General features: G+C 37.9%; 1 protein-coding gene and 1 pseudogene across 1 annotated transcript in view; one reads left to right on the top strand and one right to left on the bottom strand.

Moving 5' to 3' along the window:
• ACBD6 (acyl-CoA binding domain containing 6) overlaps positions 1-23,903 on the top strand; it is a 215,651-nt gene that overhangs the window by 64,282 nt on the left and 127,466 nt on the right. The window contains exon 4 of the mRNA XM_026448151.2: positions 12,521-12,603. Coding sequence (XP_026303936.1) covers positions 12,521-12,603 — 83 coding nt within the window. The remainder of the gene's footprint in view (positions 1-12,520; positions 12,604-23,903) is intronic.
• On the bottom strand, positions 6,474-12,248 carry LOC111527777 (annotated as a pseudogene).

Here is a 23,903-nt window from a genome sequence, read left to right as displayed (position 1 = left end):
GGGCGCGGTGGCTCACGCCTGTAGTCCCAGCACTTTGGGAGGCCGAGGCAGGCAGATCACGAGGTCAGGAGATCAAGACCATCCTGACTAACACGGTGAAACCCCCCTCTACTAAAAACACACACACCCACACAAAATTAGCCAGACGTGGTGGCGGACGCCTGTTGTCCCGGCTGAGGTGGGAGAATGGCATGAACCCAGGAGGCGGAGCTTTCAGGGAGCCAAGATTGCGCCACTGCACTCCAGCCTGGGCGACAGAGTGAGACTTCATCTAAAAAACAACAAAACAAGCTATGCCTTACAGGTGCATCCATTTATTTATTACCTGGCAGCATTTTCCAGGCTGCAAGGAGGAAGAACCCAAAATGGCCTGGCAGTCTCACCAGTTTGAACTAGAATTTGCAGGGCTGAATACCAGAGAGGATGATCCTTTATTGACAGTTCCAGAGATCTGCAGAGGGGTCCCTTTGGCTGAACACTAATCTATGCATGTATAAGAGGCCGGGGAAAGAAACATAAGAAAGCAATAGGCCAATTTCTGGAGCTGACATAGGACTGAGAATATTTTGTTTCCTACCAGGTTAGGAATAGAATGAAAATGTAATATGTGGGGTATATGGTACAGACCTCCGAAGGGTTTCACTTCAGTAGCTGTGCTAAATTAAATGCTATATCAAAGGCTACTTTGTCCTTGCCTTAGCACTGCTTAAAATTGAGCCTCAAAAGGATCAGACTGATTCCAGGTAACTTAATGCATGCCAAAACAAAGTCCAACATAATTTAAAGGAACACAACAAAATCCAGCAAGCAAGAATGTGAAATTTATTACAATGCCTTGCTTACAGTAAAGGTCTTTAAAACTTGCCAAAAAGAAAAAAAAAAAAAAAAAAAGGAGGGGGCAGGAAAATAGGACCCAGGAGAAAAACCTGTCAATAAAAGTAGATGATGGAAATGATAAAGATGATACAATAAGAGACAAGGACATGAAAACACTTATTTTACAAATATATACTATATATTCAAGAAAGTAGAGGAAAATGTGAACATATGTAGAGAGAAATGGAGGATACAAGAATATCCAAATGGAACTTTTAGATATGGAAAAATATATCTGAAGTAAAAAAAATACTGGATATGATTAACAGCACATTAGACATTACATAAGATCAGTGAACTTGAAGCTCGAAAATGGAGCAAGTGAAACTAATCAAAATGAAGCACAGAGCATAAAAAGACTGAACAAAAAAAGAACAGAACTTCAATGAGCTGTGGGAAAATACAAAGCAATTTAGCATTCTTGTAATTGGAGACCCAGAAAGGAGAAAAAATGTGAGAGAAGACAGAAACAAAATTTAGTTAATAATGACTGAAATTTCAAACAGTTGATAAACTGTAAACCACAGTTTTTCAATCTTTGCCCCATTGATATTCTGGGCCAGAAAACTCTTCATTATGGAGGATATCCTGTACATTGTGGGACATTAAGCAGTGACTCTGGTCTCTATTCACTAGATGTCAATAGCATTGCATAGTGTGACAGCTAAAAAATTGCCCCAGACATGCCAAATATCTGTGGATGGAGATGGAAAACAAAACAAAACAAAACAAAAAAAAACTGTCCCCAGTTGAGAGTCACTTCCATAAACCCATAGATCCAAGAAGCTCGATGAACCCTGTGCGGAAGAAATGTAATGAAACCATACAATACATATCAAACTGTTGAAAGCCAGAAGTCTGAAGTCAATAGGTTGACAACAAAAGGAAAAGATGATCAACCTATAATTCTCTACTCAGTTAAGATATAATAGCTTTCAAAAATGAAGGTAAACTTTACTTAACATAATAGGTATTTATGAAAAACCCAGAGGTAGATCAGGAATAAGACAAGGATGTTTGCTTTCACCACTACTGTTCAACATTGTATACATAAATTCTAGCCAGAGCAATTAGACAAGAAAAATAAAGAAACAGCATCCAAATTGGAAAGGAGGAAATAAAAATGTTTATCAGTGACATGATCCTATACAGTATATAGAAAATCCAGGGAATCCACAAAGACACTGCTAGAGTTAATATATTAATTCAGCAAACTTGCAAGATATAAGATCATAAGATCAGCATGGAAAAATCACTGTGTTCTTTAGACCGTCAGCGGATACTCTGAAATGGAAACAAACAAAAATATTCCATTTACAGTAGCCTTCAGAAGAAAAAAAAAACCTGGGAATTTTAACCAAGGATGTGAAAGATTTTATACTGAAAACTATATTGCTGAAAGAAATTAAAGAAGACCTAAGTTAATGGAAATTCATCTTGTGTTCATGGATTGGAAGATTTAATTTTATTTAGATGGCAGCACTGTCCAAGTCAATCTGATTTATATGGAATTGCAAAGGGCCCCAAATAGTCAAAAGTATTGAAAAGAGCAAAACTAGAGGATTCAAACTTTGCAACTTCAAAATTTACTATAAAGCTACAGTAATTAAAACAGTATGGTACTGGTATAAGGATAGGCATATGGAAAAGAATTGAGAGTGCAGAAATGAACTCTCAAGTTTAAGGTCAGTTGATTTTCAACAGGACCATTCAATGGGGAAGAAAATAATCTCTTCAACAAATGATCCTGGAACAGCTGGATATCCATATGCAAAAGAATGAAGGTATATTCCTATCTTGACATATATACAAAGATTAACTAAAAATGGATCAATGACCTGAGTTAAAACTCTGAGTCTTGGCCGGGTGCTTTGGCTCATGCCTGTAATCCTAGCACTTTGGGACGCCGGGAGCGGGGTTGGGGGGGGGTGAATCATCTGAGGTCAGGAGTTCAAGACCAGCCTGGACAACATGATGAAACCCTATCTCTACTCAAAATACAAAAATTAGCTGGGCATGGTGGCAGGCGCCTGTAATCCCAGCTACTCAGGAGGCTGAGGCAGGAGAATTGCTTGAACCTGGGAGGTGGAGGTTGCAGTGAGCTGAGATTGTGCCACTGTACTCTAGCCCGGGTGATAGAGCAGGACTCAGTCTAAAAAAAAAAAAAAAAAAAAAAAAAAAAACTCTGAGTCTTTGAATAAAACATAGAGGTGTGTCTTAATAATCTTGGATTTGGCCATGGATTCTTACGTAAGGCAGGAAAAGCTCAAACAACAAAAGAAAAGATAAGTAAATAGGACTTCATCAATGTTAAAAACTTCTGTGCTTCAAAGGACACTACCAAGAAAGTAAAACAGGAAATTTTTGCAAATCATATATTGAATAAGGGTCTGCTATTCAAAATATGTAACTCTTACAACTCAACAACAGAAAGACAACCCAACAAACAAATTGTCAAAGAACTTAAATAGACATTTCTCAAAAGAGAATGGTGTATAACAACCTGAGTTAGTCTTTTGAGTGGTATTTCATTGTGATTTTGAAAGTCGAGTATGGTATTTCAAGCCACAACAAAATACTGCTTCATACCCAGTAGGTTGTCCACAAAAAAAAAAAGATAATAACAAGTTTTGGCAGGGAGGTAGAGACATTGAAACTGTCTTAGATTGCTGCTAGGACTGTACAATGGTGCAGCTGCCATGAAAGTTTGGTGATTCCTCAAAAAGTTAAAAATAGAATTACCAGTTTTTTTGGGTATATACAGGAGTGGAATTGCTGGGTAATTTGGTACTCAAATACCTGTATACAAATGATCATAGCAGCACTATTCACAATAGCCAAACGTGCAAACAACCCAAATGTCCATTAACTGATGAGTGGATAAGCAAAATTTGGTATTGGAATATACATTAAATAGACTATTAATCATAAAAAGGAATGAAGAACCAATACATGCTAAATATAGATGAGCCTTGAAAACATTAAACCAAGTGAAAGAGGGCAGACATAAAAGATTACATAGTGTATGATTCAATTTATATGAAATATCCAGAATGGTTAAATCCATAGAGACAGAAAGCAGATCGATGGTTGCCAATGTTTTGGGGGAGAGGGGAATGGGGAGTGACTGCTTAGTGGGTTCAAGGCTAAAGGTTTGGGTGATGGGGGAATGAGGAGTGACTACTTAGTGGGTTCAAGGCTTTTTGCAGGGAATGACAAATATGTTGTGGAACTAGATGGAGTAGGTTGCACAACATTGTGAATGTATTTTTTTTTTTTTGAGATTGAATCTTGCTCTGTCGCCCGGGCTGGAGTGCAGTGGCCAGATCGCAGCTTACTGCAAGCTCCGCCTCCCAGGTTTACGCCATTCTCCTGCCTCAGCCTCCGGAGTAGCTGGGACTACAGGCGCCCGCCACCTCACCCGGCTAGTTTTTTGTATTTTTAGTAGAGACGGGGGTTTCACGGTGTTAGCCAGGATGGTCTCGATCTCCTGACCTCGTGATCCGCCCGTCTCGGCCTCCCAAAGTGCTGGGATTACAGGCTTGAGCCACCGTGCCCGGCTAAAATTTTTAAATCTCTTTAAAAGATCACTGAACTTCCAGTTTAAGCCTCAACATGTGAAGAACATGCAAGTTATCACTCCTGTCCTTAACAGTAACAGTAATCTGACCAAACTGAAAATCCAAGACTGTTCTAGATCCATCAGAGATTTGAGGTACCAGTTCAAACTGCCATCCCCTAAACTAGAGAGACAGGTGAATGCAGAGAATCATAACCAAGATAACAGAAGATGCTTGGGCCATAAACTGGTAGAAACAATTCATTGGTAATGGATGAATTGCTGGAGGCTGAGTGTTTACTAGGGAGTCAAAAACTCCTCCCCAGTATTTCTTTTTGTTTTTGTTTTTGTTTTCTCTTGAGATGGAGTCTTGCTGTGTCGCCCAGGCTGGAGTGCAGTGGCGCGATCTCGGCTCACTGCAAGTTCTGCCTCCCGGTTCACGCCATTCTCCTGCCTCAGCCTCCCGCGTAACTGGGACTACAGCGCCCACCGCTACACCCAGTTAATTTTTTTTTTTTTGTATTTTTAGTAGAGATGGGGTTTCACCGTGTTAGCCAGGATGGTCTCAATCTTCTGACCTCGTAATCCGCCCACCTCGGCCTCACAAAGTGCTGGGATTACAGGCACGAGCCACCACACCCAGCCCCTCCACAGTCTTAGTAGGGCCTTCCACTTTGGTAGGTCTTACCTCTCAGAATCACATTACGGTAAAGATTCAAGAAAAATCTTACGTTTTGTGCTAGGGGAAGTAGCATATAATTAACGCTACTCACAGAACTCAGGGAAACACATTTGCCAGTTTATTATAAAGGGTGTTACAAAGGATACAGATGAAGATGTTGAGGAAAAAAAGCCAAACTGTAAAGTATTTGAAGAGATTTATTCTGAGCCAAATATGAAGACCATGACCCATGACACAGCCTCAGGAGGTCTTGAGAACTTGTACCCAAGTTGATGGGGTTACAGACTGACTGTATAACCTTTAGGGAGATATGATGGCATTAATATTGGCCTGGATACCATCTTGAATAGAAGTGATGAGAATAGATATCCTTGCCTTGTTCCTGATCTTAGAAGGAAAACTTTCAGTTTTTCACCACTGATTGTGGCCTTTCCATATATGTGGCCTTTCCATAATATGACCTTCATTATGTTGAGGTAGTTTTGTTTTTGTTTTTGTTTTTGTTTTTGAGGTTTCAGTATTTTACTCAAGTTTTTTTAAGTGATACTAATTACAGCATTTGAAGGGGAGGATCTAACTCCACACAAAATGGAAGACTCTAAAATGTACCCATTAAACTGCTAAAAAACAAATTGAGTGGTGAGAATACAACAGAAGTCCAATTTAGATTCTGAGTGTTGTCACCATGTGATTACAGTCACACAGACACTTTCAAGCTTATAGCTGGAGCTCCTGGAAGCTATTTCATACTCTGGTGCAAGGGCAAAAAAACAACGCAAGAAGGAATAAGTCCTGAATTACTGGCTTTATCACATCCACCCTCTCCACCCCAAAATGGCACAAAAGAAACAGTGACCACACCACCCTGCAGACGTTTTGGTATAAAAGAGGTGATGATGCACTGGGCTGGGAACAGGTCATGAGATCTGTCTAAAAAAATCCCAGTCGGGTGAGTTTGTACACACCATCAAGCAGTGAGCCTCTCATCAATTAGGGTTAGGAAACCAAGGTTTGATTCTCAGGAAATCACAGTTTCATTTACTCAATAAAATTTACAAAGTACCTACATATTATCAGCTTCCACTTACAGCCATTTCTAGATAAAAAAGAAACCTGGTATCTCAAAGGGGCCACCAAGTTACCCCCAAGTCTGCCACTGAAAGGACCTTTTTTGGAAATGGGTTTCTTCTGTACCTCTGAAAGGGTAGCATCTTAAAGCTGAATCATCTTTAACCTGGAGGTCTAACATATTTAGCAATACTTGGATTCCAGACATCCAACATTAAAAGATACAGTAAATTCTGAAGGTAGCTATGCTGCAGAATGTTTAAAGTTAAACAATTGTACAGTATTCATTTATGCTTGAAATTCCAGGCCTAAACCAAGCTTGTGGCCACCAGCATTGACGTACTTGCCATCCAGAAGAGCTGACAGTGTCAATTTGATACCTGGCTTTAGGGTCTGAGTGTATCCTAAACCTGTCTGGCTGGCGTTATTCACTTTAGCTGAGAAGCAGGTGTCAGGGTCAGTGTGATACTTGGCTGCTATTCTGAAGTGTATGTTACTGTTTCTTGCTGTCCAGGTGAGATTGACAGCGGTCTCCAACTTGTTGTTCACCTTCTGGTAAACAGAGCTGCCCAACTGTCCCGTCGTTCACATTAGTGTGAAGCTGGAATTCATCAGTCTTGTAGCCAACTGCAAAGTTGCTCTGATTCACTTGGGACTTTGCAGTCTCAAAATTCATCTGGGCCGTGCGTGGTGGCTCACGCCTATAATCCCAGCACTTTGGGAGGCCGAGGCGGGCGGATCATGAGGTCAGGAGATCGAGACCATCCTGTCTAACATGGTGAAACCGCATCTCTACTAAAAATTTAAAAAAAAAAAAAAAATTAGCCGAGTGTGGTGGTGGGTGCCTGTAGTCCCAGTTACTAGGGAGGCTGAGGCAGGAAGAACGGTGTCAACCCGGGAGGCAGAGCTTGAAGTGAGCTGAGATCGTGCCACTGCACTCCAGCCTGGGTGACAGAGTGAGACTCCCATCTCAAAAAAAAAAAAAAAAAAAAAAAAAAATTCATCTGGTAGCCGGCCAGCCAGGCCTCGTAACCTAGCACCAGAGCACCCAGATGGAAGGCCTAAGCAATGCCCAGGTTAATGTGCTTCCTTCCGCTTGTACCCTGTGTTGATTGTAGCATTTTTTTTCCCCCAGTGTTAGGTGAGAAGGCTGAATTGAAGGTAAGCTTCAGTCCACGTGCAAACTGAACCTCCACGGTACTCTCGGTGCCTAGTGTATTGTTGGTGTTCCATTTCTCCGTAAACGTCAGGCCGTACTCAGTCCACCTGTACTTGGTTTCTAGACTGCCCGTCACTGGTGGTCTCAGTGTTGGCTGAGGCTGAGCTTGTAAATTCCATTTCATTCTCAGATTTTGCTTTCAAATCAAGCTTTATTAAGCCAAATCCATAAACCTTGGTGAGGATATCCCTTTCAGTTTTGCCAAGATTGGCATTTGTGGGTGCCACAGCCACCTTCTGCTTAGAGGCATTGGTGGCAGGCTCAGTGGCAGCTATGGCCTGTTGAGGTAGTTTTATTCTATTCCTGGTTTATTAATACATGTGAGGTATACATTTGTTTGGTCTGGAAAGGCAGGACAACTCGAAGCAGGGACTTATATGTAGGTCATAGGTGGATTCAAAGATTTTCCAATTGGCAGTTGGTTGAGAGTTAAGTTATTATCTAAAAGCTTGGAATCAATAGAAAGGAATATCTGAGTTAAGGGTTTGTGGAGACCAAGGTTCTTACTATATAGATGAAGTCTCATAGGTGGCCACTGTTAGATGCAATAGATGACAATTGTTTCCTGTTCAGATCCTTAAAAGATTCTTCAGATCTCTCAGCTAATCTCTTTAGGATCAGAAAAAGGCCTGGAAAGGAATGAGGATTCTTTATATAATGTAAAATTTCCCTTTTAAGAGATGGCTTTGCAGGGCCTTTTCAAAATATGTCAAATATATTTTGGGGTAAAATATTTTGATTTCATCAGGGCCCGCTTTCTGTCATGTGATGCTATGCTGGAGTCGGGTTGGAATTGATATCTTATTGATACAAAGAGTCTTTTTTGTCAGTTGTAAGATCTTTGTTTTAATGTTAATGCTGGTCAGTTGTTCCTGAATACCAAAGGGAGGAAAGTATAATGAGGCATGTCCAGACCCCGACTTCCCATCATGGCCTGAACTAGTTTTTCAGGTTTCTTTGGAGAAACCTTAGCTGAGAGGAGGGGTTCATCCAGTTGGTCGTAGGGCTTAGAATTTTATTTTTGGATTACAAGGAGATGTGTAGGGTGAGGCATGGAGGAGGGGACATGGAGCTTTCATGACGTCTCTCTGGGCATGCCACCCTCCAGGGACCTCCATGTATTCCTCTATCCCCAAGCTCCCAGCACCCATTCCTCTTGGGTTTCATGATGTCAGTATTCCTTCCCCTAGGGTATAAGGCAGGACTCTCTCTGGGGATTGTGACCCACAATCAGAAAGTGTAACTTGGGGCAGGTAAAAGGAGGGCAGGAGAAAGTCCCATAGATTCTCTTTCCTGAGGCTTGCTCTTGAGGCCTGACACACCTAATTATTTAACGAAAGATTGTAACAAGAGCTATAGGAGTTAGAAGCCAGGAACCATGGACAAAAACAAATCGCTCGGGCCTGGCACGGTGGCTCACGCCTGTAATCCCAGCACTTTGGGAGGCCGAGGCGGGCGGATCACGAGGTCAGGAGATCGAGACCATCCCATCCTGGCTCACACAGTGAAACCCCGTCTCTACTAAAAATACAAAAAACTAGCCAGGCGTGATGGTGGGTGCCTGTAGTCCCAGCTACTCAGGAGGCTGAGGCAGGAGAATGGCATAAACCCGGGAGGCGGAGCTTGCAGTGAGCTGAGATCCGGCCACTGCACTCCTGCCTGGGTGACAGAGCGAGACTCCGTCTCAAAAAAAAAAAAAAAAAAAAAAAATTCTCTTCTGTGCGTGCTCTCTCTCTCGCTCTTTCTCTCTGTGTACACACACACACACACACAGCATAACACCACAAATACCTTTTATTTCTTGTCTGATGGCTCTGGATTGGATACCATCTTGAAAAGAAGTAATGAGAATGGATATCCTTGCCTTCTTCCTGATCTTAGAAAGAAAACTTTTAGTTTTTTACCACTGAGTATGTTGGTAGCTGTGGCCTTTTCATATATGGCCTTTATTGTGTCGAGGTAGTTTTATTCTATTCCTAGTTTATTTAGTGTTTTTATCATGAACACATGTTGAATTTTGTCAGATGCTTTTTCTGTATCAGTTGAGATGATCATGTGGGTTTTGTCCTTCATTGTGTTAATATGCTGTGTTATATGATTGATTTTTTTGTGTTGAACCATCTTTGCATTCCAGGAATAAATCCCACTTGATCATGATGTATAATCCTTTTAATACAGTGTTAAATTCAGTTTGTTAATATTTAGTTGATTTTTTTGATTAATATCCTGGGATATTGGTTTTAGTTTTCTTGTAGTATTTTTGGCTTTGATATGAGAATAAGGCCTCATAAAATGAGTTAGAAGTGTTCCCTTTTCTTTAATTATTTTGAAGTTTGAAGAGGATTGGTGTTAATTCTTTAAATTTGATAGAATTCTCCAGTGAAGTGATCTGGTTCTGGGCTTTTTTTTGTTGGGAAGTTTTTTTTTTAATTACTGATTCAGTCTCTTTCGTGGTGATAGGTCTGTCAGATTTTTAATTTCTTCATGATTCAGTCATGGTAGATTGTATGTTTCCAGGAATTTATTCGTTTCTTCTGGGTTATCCAGTTTTTTGGCATATAATTGTTCATAGTTATCTCTTATGATTCTTTGTATTTCTGTGGCATTAATTGTAATATCTCCACTTTCATTTCTGAGTTACCTGACTTCTTTTTTCTTAGTTAACCTAGAATAGCTCAATTCTTTGTATTGCTGAATAATATCCTATTTTATGGATGTATCATTTGTTTATTAATCTATTTAAGGACATATTGGATTTTAGCTGTTCCAATAGGTGTGTAGTGGTTTCTCATTTTTGTTTTCATTTGCGTTTCTTTAATGACATGATGTTTAAACATCTTGTCACTCACTTATTTGCTGTCTCTGTATCTTTGGTAAGTTGTCTATTTAGATCTTTTACTCACTTTTCATTGGGTAACTTATTTTCTTAGTGTTGAGTTTTAAGAATTCTTTGAATATTTTGGATACCAGTCCTTTATTAGATAATGTGTTTTGCAATTTTTTTTTTTCAGTTTATGGCTGGTCATTGCATTGTCTGAACAATATTTTTCACAAAGCAGAAATTTTCAATTTTAATTCAATTTAATAAAGACCTACTAATCATTTTTTTCTCTCATAGATTATATGTATATATTTTTTTGAGACAGAATCTTGCTCTATTGCCAGACTGGAGTGCAGTGGTGTGATCTTGGCTCACTAAAACTTTGCATCCAACTTCTGCAAGCAATTCTTGTGCTTCACCCTCCCAGGTAGCTGGTACTACAGGCACACACCACCATGCCTGGCTAGTTTTTTGTATTTTTAGTCGAGGTGGTGTTTTGCCATGTTGGCCAGGCTGGTCTTAAACTCCTGACCTCAAGAGATCCACCTGCCTCAGCCTCCCAAAGTGTAGGGATTATAGGTGTGAGCCACTGCACCTGGCCTGTCATGGATTATACTTTCGATATTGCATGTAAAAAGTCATTGCCAAACCCAATATCACCTAGATTTTCCGCCATGTTACCTTCTAGGGGTCATTATTTTTTAAGAAGCTATGCTTGCCACTTCATACTTGGTTCTATCTCTATTTTTTTTCCTTTGGTATCCAGTTTTCTCGTTTTTAGTTTTATTCATGTAGTTATCTCGAGCACCAAGTATGTTTTAGTTTTATCCTATCAATGGAGCATGTGTTTGGAATATAATTGGATTAAGTAAAATAAGTTCTCCCTTTGTACACGTTCCTCACCTTATAATGAGGATAAATACTGATAAATCCATTAAAAGTAAAAAATGTCATAAATTGAAACATTGTAAGTTGGGGATCATCTCTACTTTTTTTGGGTATAAAGAAATACATTATCTATCCCAGAAATTCTTCATAGCATTTATTCTCTAAAAATGGCCCTCAGAGCACAGAGAAATCTGTCATTTACCTAGTGCTTCTTGTTTGCTGTCATCATACTAATACACTTTATATACTTTGTCATTTAATCATGTTAATAGTTGTTGTCTATGATTTTATAACTTTGTTTCTGTTACAAGTTGGTAACTGACTTGATTAACCTCCTCAAAATTTTACAACGTTTTTTGAAGCCTTAGTCCCCCCAGTAGTGTTAGGAATAGATAGAATATGCTATCTCCGGGGGAGGGGGGAGTCTTTTTCCTCAGTCCAGTGATCCACAGACTGAAACAAACAATTAAAAAAAAAAAAACAAAACTCGTACTTCTCTTAAGTACTGAAAAAATGTGTGTAGGGATTGTCTGTATTTTATTTGAAGTAAATCTAATCTTTTTGCAGTCAAATTAAATCATAATGTAATTTTGATTCTAAAGGAGTATTTATGTCTGGAATCAGAGTTTTGACTTTTGCAGGATGTCCTGTACTAAAAGCTGTCAATACATGGGGTTTTGCAGAGATTGCACTTTGATCCTTGCAGACAGTATTATCCAGGTTCATTGCTTCCACATTACATATTTTAGAAGAATCTTATTACTAAATTAATTTTACTCTTGTAAATTAGAATCTTATTACTAAATTAATTTTACTCTTGTTTTGAGAACATAGAGGGGCAAGACCTATTGAATCCTTGAGTTTGGAAAGTATTTCTGTGTAGTCTACTTCTTTTTTCTTTTATTTGAGATATAAACCTCCTTTCCTATCCCTCGTCTACCTTTTCTCTTTCCTTTTTTTTTTTTTTAAATCTATAAACTTTTTTTTTGTAATTAAATTTGAACTTTAATGTAGCTTCTTATTTGGGAACTTTTATTTTATAAATCTAGATATGATTTTGCTGATCACATTCATGTCTGGGATTTGTTTTTCTTTTCCTCACCTGAGCATCCATATGTACCACATTGAACATCATCTCACAGTCAGCTAGGAGAATTGTTTTTTGGTGGCTCCAGAAGGCTGTACTGGAATACCTTAGATTGCCAGCATGTACCCATTCCACTCCTGTGATGAACTGAGAATCTTATTGCCTTTCTGTTCCACCTTAAAATTTTTACTAGGGTTTGAAGAGATGGTTGAGGGTAAAATCCTTAGTCTTTCTTAGCAAAATAACATTTTGTAACTGATTTAAATACATACTGTTTTAACCCATTTGTCTTTTTTTCGCTTTTTTTCCCCCTTCCACAGATACCAGAGAAGAAAGGAAAAGAAGCAAATACTGGTTTTGGTGGGCCAGTTATTAGTTCTCTATATCATGAAGAAACCATCAGGTAATTTCTCTTCTGATCTTTGATAATAGAAATATATATGCCTGTGTGTGTGTGTGTGTGTGTGTGTGTGTATGTATGTGCTTATGTATGTGTATGTATGTCCTATATGTTTTTAATCCTGAAATCTTCAATTTGTGAAGCATTCCTTCTTAACATGAAACTGATTTGGTGGTATTTGCAAGTAGGACAATAAATGACAGGAAATAATTTTTTAGGTGTATAATCTTTAAAATCAATTAAATGTCTGAATCAGTGCCAGAGAAGTGTCTGAATAAGTGATAATAATTATTTTTCATCAGTGTCTAATAACAACTGTCTCATTCAGTGACTTTTCCCCACACAAGTAGTTGGTGGGACAAGATGTTGTGTCTCAGTCTAAAGCTAAGGATTTTTGTGTTAATTTTCCTCAAAATACTACTATTTCTTTTAAATATTTTAATTTTTTTAATTTGTTTAATTAAAATTAATTTGCTCTATATTAAAAGTCATTTTGGAGTATAAAATGATACAGCCACTGTGGAAAACGGAAATTTCCTCAGAAAGTTAAAATAGAATTACCATATGATCCACCAGTTCTGCTTCTGGGTATGTATCCAAAAGAAACCAGAATCTCAAAGACATATTTGCACACCCATGTTCATAGGAGCATTCTATACAGTAGCCAATAGATGGAAGCATCTGTTGACGAATGGATAAACGAATTGTGGTATATACAATGGAATATTATTCAGCCTTAAAAAGGAATGAAATTTTGACACCTGTTGCAACATGTATGAACCTTGAGGACATTATGCTAAGTGAAACAAACAAGTCACAAGGACACAAACACTTTGCGATTATACTTACGTGAGGTATTTGAAGTAGTCAAACTCACAGAAACAGAAAGTATTCAAAAATCAGAGAGACAGTAAAATGGTGGTTGCCAGGAGCTAGGGGATAGGGGAAATGGGAAATTATTTAATGGGGACAGAGTTTCAGGTTTACAAGATGAAAAAGTTATGGAGGTTGCACAACAGTGTGAATATGCTTAACACTACTGAACTGTATACCTAGAAATACTTTTAACTTTTAGTTTTTGATAGTGAGGATCATATTTTACCCATCTTTGCATTCTCACTCTCTGAGGAAGTCCCCCAAACTTAGTAGATCTTCAGTGAAAGTGCTCAGAACATGGGAGGTAGCCACAGCTGCTTCCGTTGAAGAACTGAAAGTTTAGTGACTATTGCTTCTGCAGAGTTAGCCTAAGAGCCCTGTTGTAAAACTGAGAGCTGCTAGTTTGGTTCGGATTCACCTCTTTCCCTTAAACCATAAAAAATGTATAGGCTGTTTTTCTTTCCTAGTTAGATAAATAAATTGAGATAGTTTCTTGACTTTCCTTTTTAAAAAAAAAAAAAAAATCACTGCTTAAGTTTCTAACAATGTCAATCACTTATCTGTAAATTATGATCTTTATTTTGTATGCCGTTTTCCTTAAGGGCTCCCAGACTCTAGTATTTTTCAAAATGACATACTGAATACAGTGTCTTTTCGAATGTCTGATGACATGACTGATCACAGCAGCCCTACAGAACATGAAGCAAATCCAATGTACTCCAGTTGTAGTGAGAGTAGAAATCCTGAGATAGAGTTAAACTTTGTTGAAAGGGTTAATCTTCCTTCCTTTATCCTCCACCCAATTGCTAGTGAAGTGATTCTTAGATTTAAATCAGTATTTAGAATTTTGACCATGATAAACAATGACAAAGAATAATATAGTTTGTTTTTGTAGAGATTTTAATTCAACACACATTTATTATGAACCTGTTAATGACACAAAACATTGTGAATATTTGTGCTTCTCAGCTTCTTCACTTTTGAAGCTGAGAAGCAGCTTCAAAAGTGAAGTTCCTACTACTTTTGGCATTTTCATGAAAGTATGTTTAATAAATATTATTAATTGAATGAAATATGAACTTTTGTGGGCAAAACTGGTTAGACTTGGCCTTTTTTTAATGAAGTCTTCATTAAGTATCAGTCTTATGATATCATCTAAATCTTCATATTCTGAACATATTGTTAAGAAAGAGTAAGAAACATGAATGTGAACAAGCCATTGAAAGCCATTTATTACAAACACAGTAATTTTGTTACTACAGCAGATCAAAAATTACAGCAACTAATCATATTCTTGTATTGGGAGAGTTCTTTTTATAGTGTAGTAGAATTCCATTATAACAAATTAGGCCATAATGAAAATTCTTTTTTTTTTTTTTTTTGAGACAGAGTCTTGCTCTGTCACTAGGCTGGAGTGCAGTGGTACGATCTCGGCTTACTGCAGCGTCAGCCTCCTGAGTAACTGGGACTACAGGCGCGCACCATCACGCCTGTAGTTCCAGCTAATTTATGTATTTTTAGTAGAGGCGGGGTTTCACCGTGTTAGCCAGGATGGTCTCGATCCCTTGACCTCGTGATCCGTCCGCCTTGGCTTCCCAAAGTGCTGGGATTACAGGTGTGAGGCGCTGTGCCCGGCATGACAATTCTTTTTTTTTTTTTTTGAGAGGGAGTCTTGCTCTGTCGCCCAGGCTGGAGTGCAGTGGGCGGATCTCAGGTCACTGCAAGCTCCGCCTCCCGGGTTCACGCCATTCTCCTGCCTCAGCCTCCCGAGTAGCTGGGACTACAGGCGCCCGCCACCTCGCCCGGCTAGTTTTTTGCATTTTTTAGTAGAGACGGGGTTTCACCATGTTAGCCAGGATGGTCTCGATCTCCTGACCTCGTGATCCGCCCGTCTCAGCCTCCCAAAGTGCTGGGATTACAGGCTTGAGCCACCGCACCCGGCCGACAATTCTTATATACTGAAATGTTGGATTATTCCAGTGAAGAGCCGGATGTAGTCTCTATAGTTTCTTACATGTCAGAATGCAATTGCAACAATGAAATGGGTTATTTGTTGAAGTTATGTAATCAAATTATGCTTGTATTTTGGTGAAATATATCTGGTGTGTTTTGTTTTTCTAAGAGAAAGTTGTGCTTTAATTGATGTTAATTGCAATTTCTTGGCAGAATTATGTTTAACTGAGGTGAAAGTGACAGTAGGTTTTAGAGTTTTAGAAGCATCAAATGGAAGACTTGGATGAAAGCAAACATTCTTTTCTATGGAACTGTTGTTTTTTAAAAAGGACATAAAATAACGTGTTTTAAAGGTTTGTTTTGATACTTTAATATATAAACTCCAGATTTTTTTTTTTTTTTTTTTTTTTTTACATTTGTAAAGATCAGGCAAATCAGTATCTAATAAATCCATTTGGTTAAGTTTGGGTTCCATTGTTTTGGCAGCTTTTCTGATGAATATGTATTGTGTAATAGATGATGAGTTATGAGTTTGTTTTAGTTTTAAGATGAATGTTCTTGAGCCAAGGGCCACAGGGGCCAATTCTGAGCTTGCTTCCTGCTTTCCACCCTGTCATAGAAAGTATCAATATAATGTCAGAGGTTCAGATCTCTGTGTTAATATCGCAGAGTTCTGACATCAGTTTCTCATTCTGAAGCTAGTTAATTGTTCTGTAATATAATTGAGGGGATGTAGGGGTATTCTAATTAAGTACAAAAAGTTATGGAGCCAAACCGCTGACATTCAAATGCTAGTTCCACCACTTACTAGCTGTGTGATCTTGGGCAAGTTACTTACCTGTAAAATGGGGATAATTATAGTACTTGTCTCACTTGATACTTGATTGTGTCAATACACAGACATCCTGGAACAGTTCTGGTGCAAAATAAATTACTGTGTAACCGTTAGCTTTTATAAATAGTATTGTTACTTAGCAGAGGGAGTCCCTACAGAGGAGCAAGTAACTGATGTTAAGAGCTAAAATAACATGGCATTCTGGTTATATAATTAAATACAAGTTGTTAGCTTTTGCAAAAGAAAATGGAAAACAAGGAAGGAGAGCTGATATTTTTAGAACTATAGAAACAAGAGAGTAACAAATCTTATAACAGGGAGTAACCTCTAGTTTTGAGATCAGCTGTGTTTTTCATTTATACTGCAGATGGGCAGAAAAAGCACTGGTTAATAAGCATAGGGGTTTGTAGAGTAAAATGATTCTTCACTACATATACAAGAAATTGCTTCTGGTAGTTATATGCTTCAAAGGTTTGATCTAGAAGTTTGCACATAAATTGAGAAATTAGGGCAAGAATTAAAAATATAGTAAATAAAGATTGAACAGTACCCACACCACCCTGCAATAAGATTTCGTCCTCCCTGTTATATTTTGTAGTTTGATGTCATGTAATCTATTAGAATTTTATTAATTCCACTTACACAGACAGCCATCTGGACCTTCTCTAAGCAAGACCAGACCTAGTATACAACTGAAATGATTGATGGGCTCTGGAATTGATTAGTTGTTCTGTGAGACAAATGAAGTGTTTTGGCAGAAAATACCAGAGGTCGCTGCTTGTGGTCAAACGCAAAAGCCTGTAGAATTTCAAAGAGATGCTTTCATCATTAACTTATAAAGTTTCCATTTTTAAACAATAATGGATTTTGAAAATATTTCCCAAATATCTTTTCATTGGCTGCTGTCTAGTCCTGATTATAAATGGAAGAATATAAGTATAAAAATTAGAATGAAAGTGATTGTTTTATGCTTTAATTTTTTATTCTTGGTGAAATATGAACTAGCTTGGAAGTAGCATAAAAGCCTGTCACACATAAATTATACTCTAAAATTTTCCTGAAAGAGATATGATTGGAGAAAAAGCTGTAACATGTATAGTTTTGTTGTAAATTACTTCTAAAATCAGATGTTATAAAATTCTATTTATTCAAAGCTTCACATTGTTAGATTGCAGCCTGTTTTTAACAAATCTACTTAAAGATTCTTAAGCTTCAAGAGTGTGTGTTATACATATTTGTGTTTTTAAAAATTGAATATTTGAATTTTTATGCGTTTAACAGGCCAAGACATTCTGGAACACCACTATCCTAATGATACCACTGCCTTTAAGCACCAAAAGGCTTCCCTCCATCTGTTTGGCTGGTGGTAGTGTAATATTTCCCTATTTCACTATGTTGCCTGTGATCAACATTGTGTTAACACCTTGGTGATAGGTGATAAATTGGATGACATATGTCTTGTTACATTCTGGTTATTCTTTGAGGACTACACAAGTGTGTATAGGCAAGTGGGCAACTCCCCCTGGAGAATCTGACTGCTCAGAATGAACTTGAGTTATGGATTTATTCAGCCTGTAAAACCTCAGCTGGCATAAATAATTGAGAAAGCAAAGGTTTGTCTTTGGTGCATACCTTAGGGACTTAAGGCTCCCTTCCTCCTCTCTACCTCCCTTTCTTATGAAAATGATTCCAGTTGCACTCCTAGATAATAACACACCAAGCAATTAAAAGCCATGGGTGGCTGGAGAGAGGAGAAAAGGTTTAGTTAATGAGCTTTTCCTCTTCCAGTGCCCATGAGAGCCTCAGGAATGACAAGGCGATTAAAGCAAAGAGATAATTATAGATTATGTGAAAATGGGTCCCCTGGGACATGTGGGTCTTGACATAAACAGTAACTGTTGTAAGAGTCTCCTGGCTCTCATATTCACCCTTTTCTAGCGTGCTTCGTTTACCTCCTGTGTGCTCAGTATCATGATGCCAACCAAGCATGTACACAAATCTAGCCCTTTCTGAACCAAGGGTCATTCATCAACTAAAACCATCATCTTATGTACCTCTCTGTTTTCTTCTTTTTTCTTCTCCTCGTCCTCCTTCCCATTTTGCTCTGTCTTTCCTGTCTACCCCATCTAGTTTTTCCTTCTCTTCTTCTCATATCCTTATCTGTATGTGATACCTATGAAATGCTTGTTTACAAAATTTGTTGTGTGTATGTATGTGTGCATATATAAAGATATATAGAGGTTATGGGTATACTGTATTCATTACAGTAATGAGAAGCAGAATATGTATTACAAATAATATGAACAGGGCCCCTTACCATCTCATCTAATGCCAGTTTTCCGCTCACCCCCTTGTTCACTCTGTTCCAAACACATTGGGTTATTTTTCCTTGAAGTTCTAATTAATATTTATTAGATTCATTGACACTTATGTAGGGTATGAGGAATGACCCCCAGCTTACAACATATGCTAAATTCTTAACATAATAATAATGACAGTTAACATTTATTGACTGTTTCTTATATGCTAGTATAGTAACCATACTATATCATATGTATTCTCTTAGTCTTAGGATGACCCTATTAAATATCAATGCTGTTAATATTCTTGTTTTACAAATAAGGAAACTGAAATTCAGAGAAAGTAGCTTACTTGCCCAGGGTCACATAGTTAGTAACTCTGCTCTTAATTACTGTGCTATGCTGGCTCTGGAAATGTTTGAGGAATCATTATAATCTCTAATTAATGAAATTGAGTCTGATGGTTGTTAGTATTTACTGTGGTGAGTATCTTCAGTTAAATTTTTTTAAATAAAATTTCTTTTCCATTTAATGCTTTTAAAAATGTACTTTACTGGTAAAATTCGAGACTTTGGTCTTTCATTTATCAGTGTACTAATGGTGATATTTCCTTTGGATCAATTATCTTATTGATTTTAGACTTACCTTAATGGTTGAGAATGTAATTCAGCTCTGTAGAGACTTTTAGGAAAGCATATCTGTGCTTTTTCTGATATGGCAACTGATTTTCCAGAGATTGATTAGAACTCAACTACATTTTATATTATTGGCATTTAAAGTATCAGAAATTTTCAATCAACTTTGTTTAAGGTTAAGCAGCTTTTAAGGGGTAAAAATACATTTTTAGTAAATGGTATCTTTATAAATTATGGTTAAGTAACTTCTCCAGTATAACTAATTATCTGTAAGAAATATCTGGGTCATTGATTTTTTCTTTGTCAATACTTTATTGAAAGATTGTGAGAAAAATACATAAAAATATATGTAGTTTTATTTGAAGGGACCCTCATCAACATAAATAGTGTAACAAATGGAAGTTTCAATTTGAAGGCTTTCTAGACCTAGAACTAAGTACCTTGCATATATTAATATAATTCAGTCTGAAAATAGTTATGTAGTAGAAGAAGATGTTGCCATTATCATGTAACAGGAAGGGGGAAAACTAACTGGTTTGTTTCTATAACTACCTGAAACCAGTTGCAGATACGGCACTGTGAGTGCAGGAATTGTGATTCAAAATATAATTTCTGCTTGACAAACACGGGTTGTGACTGCATAGGTCCACTTAATATTTTTCCACTTGATTATCAATGAAAATGCACATTGATATTTTTCAATAAATATATTGGAAACTTTTTTGGAAATTTGCAACAATTTGAAAACACTTGCAGATGAACTACGTAGCCTAAAATATCCAAAAAAATTAAGAAAAAGATATGGCATGAAGGCGTAAAATATGTGTAAATACTAGTCCATTTTTTCATTTACTACCATAAAATGTATTCAAATCTGTTATAAAAAGTTAGTCACAATGTAGGCACATAAACACTAGCAGACCATATCTGGTGCAATTCTCAATCCAGAAAAATGTAAAAAAAGCAAAGATGCAGTATTAAATCATAACTACATGAAATTAACTGTAGTACATACCGTACTACTGCAGTAATTTTGTTGCTACCTCCTGTGGCTATTGTGGTGAACTCAGGTGTTGCTAGTAGCCACTTAAAATGCCAAGACGCTCATCATCTCCAAGTGAGCAGTTCGTCTCTCCAGTAAACTGGGCATAACAGTAAAAAGTGATCTCTTGCGGTTTTTGAGTATTTTATCATTGTGTGTAGCACTATACTGTAAACCTTGAATGACACCATGAGACCCATATGAAGTACCACTAGTGATGCTGGAAGTACTCCCAAAAAGCAGAGAAAAGTCATGACATTATAAGAAAAAGCTGAATTGCTTGATATGTATTGTAGATTGAGGTCTGCAGCTGTGGTTGTCTGCTATTTCAAGATAAATTAATTCAGCATTAAGGACTTCTGTAAAAAAGAAAAGGGATAGGCCGGGTGTGGTGGCTCACAGGCTGGCCTTGGGAACACCTTGGAAGGCCAAGATAGGTGGATCACCTGAGGTCAGGAGTTCGAGACCAACATGGCCAACATGGTGAAACCCCATCTCTTCAAAAAATACAAAAATTAACCATGAGTGGTGGTGTGCATCAGTAATCCTAGCTGCTCAGAAAGCAGAGACAGGACAATTGCTTGAACCCGGGAGGTGGAGGTTGCAGTGAGCTGAGATCATGCCACTGTACTGCAGCCTGGGTGAAAGAACGAGATTCCATCTCAAAAAAAAGGGAAAGAAAAGGGAATTTGTGAACCATCACTGCAGCTACACTGGCAAGTACAAGAACCTTGCACTTTTTGTGCAATATCTTTTGACCTCATATTGTAAGTTCAGCTTTTATGTAGGTGTAGTTTTGCTATAGGAAAGGCAGACTTATAGACTCTACTATGACTTGAGAAAAAGAAAAGTCATTCTGTGACAACTTAAAGCAAAAGGAAGGTGGAGGATCTATACCTGGAAAATATAATGCCAGCAAAGGATGATTTGATAAGTTTAGAAGGAGGTTTGACTTTAGAAAGGTCAAGATAATAGGAGAAACAGCTTCCTCTCACCAAGAGGCAACAATTAAGCAAATTTACAAGGAAAAAAACATTAAAAAGTGGGCAAAAGACATGAACAGACACTTTTCAAAAGAAGATGTACATGCAGTCAAAAAACATGAAAAAAAGCTCAACATCACTGATCGCTGGAGAAATGCAAATCAAAACCACAATGAGATGCCATCTCATACCTGTCTTTTAGTAACAGTCAGAATGGCTGTTGTTAAAAGCAACCGATTCTGGTGAGATTGTGGAGAAAAAGGAACACTATACATTGTTGGTGGGAGTGCAAATTGGTTCAACCATTGTGGAGGACAGTGTGGGGATTCCTCCAAGACCTAGAGGCAGAAATACCATTTGACTCAGCAATCCCTTTACTGGGTATATACCCAAAGGAATATAAATCATTCTGTTATAAAGTTACATGTGTGCATATGTTCACTGCAGCACTATTCAGAAAGCAAAGACATGGGATCAACCTAAATACCCATCAATGATAGACTGGATAAAGAAAATGTAGAATACTATGCAGCCATAAAAAGGATCAAGATCACGTCCTTTGCAGGGACGTGGATGGAGTTGGAAGCCATTATCCTTAGTAAACTAACACAGGAAGAGAAAACCAAACACCACATGTTCTCATTTATAAGTGGGAGCTGAATGATAAGAACACGTGGACACATGGAGGGGAACAACCCACACTAAGCCTCTTGGGAGACGGGAGGAGGGAGAGCATCAGGTAGAACAGCTAGCTGATGGGTGCTGGGCTTAATACCTAGGTGCTGGGACAATCTGTGCAGCAAACCACCATGGCACCTATTTACCTATGTAGCAAACCTGCACATCCTGTACATGTACCCTGAACTTGAAAAAAAAAAAATCATTGAGGGGAAAGGATATTTATTTGCATGAACAGGTTTTTAATGTAGACAGAAATGCCCTATTCTGGGGGAAGAAAAAATGCCACAAAGGACATTTATTAGTAAGGAAGAGAAGAAAGCACCAGGATTTAAGGCAGGAAGGGATAGGCTAACTCTGTTTTCTGCAAATTCAGGCAGGTTTATGATCAACACTACACTTACCTTTAAAGCTGCTAACCCCTGTGCCTTGAAGGGAAAGGTAAACACCATCTTCTGGTCTTTTGGTTGTACAATAAGAAGACCCGGACAATGACAATGAGAACCCTTTTTTCTGGATTGGTTCCATTGATTCTTTTTCCCTGAAGTCAGGAAGTACCTTTCTAGTAAGAGACCACCTTTTAAAGTTCTTTTAATATTGGACAATTCTCCAGCCAATCAGAAACTCATGAGTTCAACACTGAAGGCATCTACTGCAATCTACTGGCTCCCAAACACAACATCTCTAATTCAGCCTCTAGATCGGGGGTTATAAGGACCTTTAAGGCTCAATACACACGGTAGTCTATGGAAAGGATTGTCAACACCACGAAAGAGAACCCTGATAGAACATCATGAAGGTCGGGAAGGATCCACTGGAAATGCTGTCATTATAGAAAGGGCAGTGAAAACCATCATGCCTGAAGAAATAAATTTCTGCTGGAGAAAACTGTTTACATGTTATATATGACTTCACAGGATTTACAACAGAGCCAATCAAGGAAATCATGAAAGATTGTGAGTATGGCAAAAATGTGTGGCAGGGCAAGGGCAGAGTTGGTTTTAAGATATAGATCTTGAAGAAATTCAAAAGATAATAGACACCACACTAGAGGAGTTAACAGAAGATGACTTGATGGAAATGAGTGCTTCCAAACCAGATAGATATGATGAGAAACAAGATGTAGAATAAACAGTGCCCGAAACAGATTGACATTAGACAATCTTGCAGAAGCGTTCTGATTAAGACTGCTTTTGACTTTCACCACATGAACCCTTATATGGGCACCCAAACTTAAGCAAATGGTGGAAGAAGGATTGGTACTGTATAAAAACTTTAAGAGAAACAAACTAGAAAGTCAGGCAGAAATTATGGTGTGTTTTCACAAAGCTACACTGAGTGTGCCTGCCTCACCTGCCACCTCTTCTGCCTCTGCCAGTGCTGAGACAGCAAGACCAACCCCTCTTCAGCCTGTGAAGACAACAAGGTGAAGACCTTTATGATGATCTACTTCCACTTAATGAATATATATTTTCCTTATGATTTTCTTAGTAACATTTTCTTTTCTCTAGCTTACTTTATTGTAAGAATATACTATATAACACAAATACAAAATTTAATCAACTGTTTACGTTATCGATAAAGCTTCAGGTCAACAGTAGGCTACTTGTAGTTAAGTTTTTGGGGAGTCGAGTTACATGCAGATTTTTGACGATGCGGTGGGTCGGTGCCCTCCACCCTCCATGTTGTTTAAGGGTCAACTTACACGAATTCCTTTGGTCATTCACTAGTCCATTGGGTACCTGTGTATTTTGAACCTACCTTATTACCCCCTTGACTCCTGCATACCGTTGTTTAAATACTATTAAGAAAAATATGCCATCGTTTAATTGTAAGATGCTGCAGATTATAAGATTCATAGGAGATGTTAACATGAAAAAATTTGCATTCAGAATCAATGAATATGACAAGGTAATGGTTTCCAAATATCTCTGTCATCCAGGATTTAAAGTACGATTTTTTTTTTTTTTTTTTTTTTTTTTTTTTTTTTTTTTTTTTTTT

This window comes from Piliocolobus tephrosceles, chromosome 1, assembly GCF_002776525.5.
Source record: "Piliocolobus tephrosceles isolate RC106 chromosome 1, ASM277652v3, whole genome shotgun sequence".
NCBI lineage: Eukaryota > Metazoa > Chordata > Mammalia > Primates > Cercopithecidae > Piliocolobus > Piliocolobus tephrosceles.
This window is presented reverse-complemented; position numbering and strand designations above follow the sequence as displayed.